The 5,978-nt window shown below is 40.7% G+C and overlaps 1 protein-coding gene across 1 annotated transcript; it reads left to right on the top strand.

The window, feature by feature from the left end:
- Window positions 1–855: 855 nt before the first annotated feature.
- LOC147440129 (uncharacterized) lies at window positions 856–1,539 on the top strand. The gene has a single exon (XM_086484531.1). The coding sequence runs from the start codon at window positions 856–858 to the stop codon at window positions 1,537–1,539; it is 684 nt and encodes a 227-aa protein (XP_086340657.1).
- The last annotated feature ends 4,439 nt before the right edge of the window (window positions 1,540–5,978 follow it).

Here is a 5,978-nt window from a genome sequence, read left to right as displayed (position 1 = left end):
GGCGGAGCTATTGATGCTTTTCCCATAGTATTTTCTGATGGTAAAGTAAGGATATGTTACCCTTGAGAAAAATAATAGGATGAGATAGAAGTATTATCATTATACTTAAATATGCATATGTACACTATAGGAAATATAATTATGTATCTAAAAAAATACAAGATAGATCTTGTAGCATGCGTTCCCACTATGTATGTGTCATAGCACGACAACGCTTTCAAGGGTCTAGGGACAAGGGGATGAAAGTTCTTGCAAGAAAGGGTTCAAAAGTTGTACGGAATTACGTGTGACTCTAGAGAGTGGATGATTGTGTTATGTCGTGTTAATGCTGCAGGTCAAGCTATTCCATCATTCTACATCTTTAAGGGAAGCATAGCAACTAGCAACTATATAGAGGATTGTGAAGAAGGGGTCATAATGGCTATGTAGAAGAAAGCATGGATGACATGTGAGTTATTTCAAGCATGGCTCAAGCACTTTGAGAAAGCAATTACTGAAAGCAGAGGGAAAAGTAGAAGACATCTTCTAGTTTTAGATGGTCGTGGGAGTCATGTGTCATTGGAAGTTGTTACCAAAGCTTACGAATCTGGGATAGACATACTTACGTTACCTGCACACACATCACATAAACTACAACCTTTGGACGTCTCTGTTTTCAAGTCATTGAAGACTCACTTTCGCAAGGAAAGAGACATATGGCAACAAAGGACATGTTCAAGACAGGCAACAAAATCAGTGCTGGCTTCAATAGTGGCAAGGGCCATTTCCTCTGCCTTTACTGAGTCCAACATTAGAGCGGGCTTTCGAGCGACAGGGATTTGGCCTCTAAATCCTTCTGTTGTGGTATTTGAAGGCATGCCTTGCAATCACACCAATTTGACTGATGATCCTAGTTCAGCTATCGAAGAAGACATGTCGCAAGTGCAATCAACCCCAATACACGGAAATATTGAGGATGAGGCTATCTTAGCATTGAATGGTTTGGCAGTTCAATTTGACCAGAACTTATTTGCAACAGATCATGTTACGACGCTTGAAGACATGCCTGATCCTAAACGGCGTGAAACAACTAATTTAGTGAGTTATACACTACTCTTGGAGGAAGATGAGGAATTGTGTGGAAATCAGTCAACAGGTTTTGGAAGACAGCTAGCAAATTTAGGGGAAAATCAACAACCAAATGGACCAGACAATTCTCACATACATATCTCCCAGCATTTCAAATCAGCTTCACTAGGGATCAACTATGAACGTCAAGCAAGCCATTTTGCAAGTGAAAACACTCCACCTCCATTGAGCATTGAGGAAAGGGTGCAGTCAACAGGTTTTGGAAGCCAGCCAGCAGATTTAGGGGGAAATCAACAACCAGATGGACCGGACAATTCTCACATACATCTCTCTCAGCATTTCAGATTAGCTTCACTGGGAATCAACTATGAACAACAAGCAATCCATGGTGCATGTGCAAACACTCCACCTCCATTGAACACTGAGAAAGGGTGCAATCAACAGGTTTTGGAAGCCAGCCAACAAATTTAGGGGGAAATCAACAACTAGATGGATCAGACAATTCTCACATACATCGCTCTCAGCATTTCAGATCAGCTTCACTGGGAATCAACTATGAACAACAAGCAAGCCAGGGTGCAAGTGAAAACACTCCACCTCCATTGAACACTGAGGAAAGGGTGCAGTCAACAGGTTTTGGAAGCCAGCCATCAAATTTAAGGGAAAATCAACAACCATATGGATCAGACAATTCTCACATACATCTCTCTCAACATTTCAGATCAGCTTCATTGGGGATCAACTATGAACAACAAGCAAGCCAGTTTGCAAGTGAAACACTCCACCTCCATTGCACACTGAGGAAAGGGAACGCGTGATTGAACTTCTACGTATTCCCCCGACTGAAGTTTGCATCAAGCAAGTGAATAGAAAACCATTCGTTGACTTTACAAATAGTTTGATACTTACTTCAACACAATACATCAAGAGCATGAAGGCCAAGAAAACAAAGAAAGAGGAAGTAGCAAAGGCGAAGGAGGAAAAGAGACTAGAAAAAGAGGCAAAGAAGAAAGAAGCACTTGCAGAGAAGGAGACATCACGTCAGAGGCGAGAAGACGCTCAACAAGCAAAACAAGCAAGGCAGAATTGGGAAATCCAACAACAACAATTTGGAAATCACTTGCGTTCAGTATTATGGGAAGGGGGTTCTTTGAGAGGCCTTGTCTACAAGCCACTTCACATGGATCAACCATTCCATGCTACTGCTCGTAGAAAACAGTTGGAAAAGATCGCTTGCAACATCATCAATTTTGAGCAAACTCTTTTGAGTCTTGATCTGTTTTCTTATCTATCCTAGCCATGCTTTCACATTTGGTATTTTGTATTTTGATGTCCTTACCAAATAAAAATCGGCTTCACTTCGGAATTTATTTTCCTATCAACACTATTCACTATGTTTAAGCCAGTCATCCGAAGGGCACTTACTTTGTCCCTATTATGAGTAACTTACACTTCTATCTTTGACATATGACATTGTCGTCTTGTACAAACAAGCAGGATATTGTGGCTTTGTAGTCCAGACCAGCATGCAAGAATTCTTTCTATCTCCTATTATGTTAGTTTAAGGTACATTTTTGTTAAGATGGTTTCTATTAGACTTCAGTGGTACATTGTTGTTAAGATAATCTCTATCGCTCACTACAAGCATAAATGGATAATGTTAAAGTTACATAGATTATGCTATAAGCATTGTGAAAGACTTCCACCTAGTACTTACATCTCAAAGTAGTTAACAAGAACAAGCTTCAACTTCATGATAGCTGAGTGAGAAATTCTCAACGCCATTCAACACTTGCATCTTTGTCTAATCTGCGTTGTTGTTGTTCTCTATGACAACAAAATCACAAGGTTTTTGACGTCTAAGAGCTTCGACAAGCATGTCCAATTTCCCAAACCTGGCAAAATTGTCCCTGTTACGTGAGATTTGGTCAAATTTATGGTTATGACATTCTTGTGTGAAGAGTGAAGAATCACAAGTAATACCTTGCCGTGACGCATAGGGATTGTTCCCTACCCATGAATTAAGCAACCGTGTGGGGTAATTCACACCATCTAAAAACATGTTGTTCTGCAAGGATGTGGATGTGGCGAATGTAGAAGGCAGTAAACCCACAAGCTTGTTGTCATTGAGGCGACATTTGGCCAGAGAAATAGCCGATCCAAGAGCTGGAGTAATTATGCCAGGTCTCCTATTATCACTTGAGAGCTTGAGGCCCGTAATCTCAAGGCTTGAGGTGGGTAATCTTTAGACTTGAGGCGAGTAAGCTGAGGCACGTAAGTTGTGCAGGCTTGGTATGCTCCCACGGAGCATCACATTGGTGAGAGTCACGAGATTCTTTGAAGCTGCGAGGTCTTCGGGTAAGGGATTGTCCTCAACTTGTGAGGGATTGTCCTCAAGATGCCAGGATTTGCACTTTGCACTGTAGGGGTCCGAGCTCGTCCAATCAACGAGATTGTCGAGATTTGAGAGGCATGTGTGTGTGAGATGATTGTAGGTTTGAATGCATGGCAGATTGCACCTCCAAGCAAGGTTTCTTCTTCATCTTCTTTGTCAGGCTTATACAAGCCCAATTCTTGCCGCAATTCAAAAGAATTTAAAGAGAGCTCGGCATTGACATCCTCCTAGTTCATACAGCGACCACCATTTCCATTGTCACTGGCATTACTGCCATTATCAATACCATCTCTTTTTGCAGATGATCTCTATCATTCACTTCTGTCTGGGTTTCAATGCCAATAAACTACTTTTATCATGAGGTTTTAGTTGTGTGTGTTAGTGCACGCCTTTGTTGAGTGTATTATCTCTTGGTTAGCCTAGGTGTATGAACCACCTCTTATCTACATGGAGCCTAAGCTCATGTGTGTCATGTGACTCGTGTGTAACTGTTGAAGTGTATATGAGTCCAAATGAGTTGTAAATCATGCCAAAGATGTCCCCATACTTCTAGGGTAGACCCACCTTTTTAAGGGCCAATTTGGGGTGCATCTTGACCTCGTTTATGGTGTACGCTATCCGTACATGCCATCTCTACACTCCTATATAAGTAGCTTGGATTGTACACACTTCAAGTTAGTGTTTTGATTTAGTTCATTAATCAAGTTCACATTCTACTTTGGTTCATAGCTCTTTTCTCCATTAAGTACTTCTCTAATCATGAATGTTGGTATTAGAGCTTGAAGAGGGTAATAACCTCTTAGTTTTATCACCTAATTGATCATTTTTTGTCTAATCAGTTTCCTATTTGATCATGTAACAAAGTCGTGTGGTTTAGGGTTTAGAGTTTAGGGTTTAGTGCAAGCTCTTGAAAATACCAATGAGACAGTGCTCTCCATGATTAATTAGCATTGGTTAAAAGGAATTTAAACTTGATTTTGTACATAGATATTCCTATAACCCATTCACTAATTAATCCATTCTAATAAATTCCTCTCTAAATCACTTCTCACACTGACACATTGGTGTATTTGAGTTGGATTTGACTCAACTTCATCTAATGGTGTAGGTAGTGATTGATTGGTGAGATTGGAATCACTTCTAGTAGAGTTTGTACATAGATATTCCTATAGCCCATTCACTAATTAATCCATTCTAATAAATTCCTCTCTAAATCACTTCTCACACTGACACATTGGTGTATTTGAGTTGGATTTGACTCAACTTCATCTAATGGTGTAGGTAGTGATTGATTGGTGAGATTGGAATCACTTCTAGTAGAGTTTTACGTTGCATTTTAGTTTTGTTTTCCACCCATTTTTCCATCATCAAAATAAGCAACTCCTTAGTCAATGCTTGCAATTCATTCGATGAGCTCGAAGCCCTTTCTTTGGCTTTCTTTTGAGCTCCTAATTTGGATTTTGTATGTCATTATCCTCTCTAATCAACCCTACTTTTTGTGTGTGTGTGTGTGTTGGGGGGGGGGGGGGGGGGGGGGGGGGGGGGGGTGGAAGCTCAAGCCAAGTTGAGCTTAAAGTCACTTTATTCTCCTCCCCTGTAGACGGTTGGAGAGTCACCATGTGGGAACGTGTTCTTAGAATATAGGCAGCGAATCACTTAGTAATTACTAGAATAATTACTACAGTAAACCCGAAGTATATAAATAGGGCCCATTATTGATATCGGGTTGGCAATTGTAATCACTTGTATTAGCGCTTTGGGCTATAATTGCACTTGAGCATCAGTGGCAGTATTGTTGGCTATACTTTTCTCTGTAATCATATTCTCTGTAATCTCAATCATGGTGCATATTCAGTGATACTTACTTCTCAACAGTCTTCTGAATCTGAATCTGAATCTGAACTTTATTCCATTCTATAAGTCTGATTCTCATTTCAGTATTCACATTTCAGTCTAGTCTCTGATTTCTGTCTAGTCTGCTGTATGAAATCTTCCCACACGAGTAGTTGAAATCCTTCAACACTGGAATTAACTGTCTCAAGAGATCAGCTCCAATTCCAACCCCTAGCACCTCAAGGGCATGAAGGCTACTTTGGCTAGTGCATGTTGTCTAAATTTGGCTTGGGGGTAAGGTCATTGGCTCCAAGCCTAATTTGGGAATTTGCTCACGTGTGGACTTGAGCAATGTAGTACATTGCAGTTAAAGGTTCAGTCAAGTCCACAGGGGAATGTAGACACTGGCAAGTGTCCTGTGATTATAGCCAAACATGAAGGAAATATAAATCCTCTTTTTTACAAAATCGATCGAACTAGGGGTATGTCCCATGGACGGACTTCCAGAGCTAAAGGCACCCAATGGCATCACCTATTAAGGATGGTATTCTCACCACTTCTTTAGTGCCATCCTTATCAAAGTGGGTAAGCAACTAGTTTTTTGGAGCACCACCTAGAGGAGGTTAGACCCATAGCAAAGAGCACAAGGTTCCAGCCAAGGGCAGTTTCCCACAAGTAGTTT

Source organism: Adiantum capillus-veneris, chromosome 16, assembly GCF_014529385.1.
Source record: "Adiantum capillus-veneris isolate H3 chromosome 16, ASM1452938v2, whole genome shotgun sequence".
Lineage (NCBI taxonomy): Eukaryota > Viridiplantae > Streptophyta > Polypodiopsida > Polypodiales > Pteridaceae > Adiantum > Adiantum capillus-veneris.
This window is presented reverse-complemented; position numbering and strand designations above follow the sequence as displayed.

Excerpts from the sequence above, each read along its gene's own strand:
- LOC147440129 (XM_086484531.1), top strand. The coding sequence starts at position 856 with ATGCCTTGCAATCACACCAATTTGACTGATGATCCTAGTTCAGCTATC.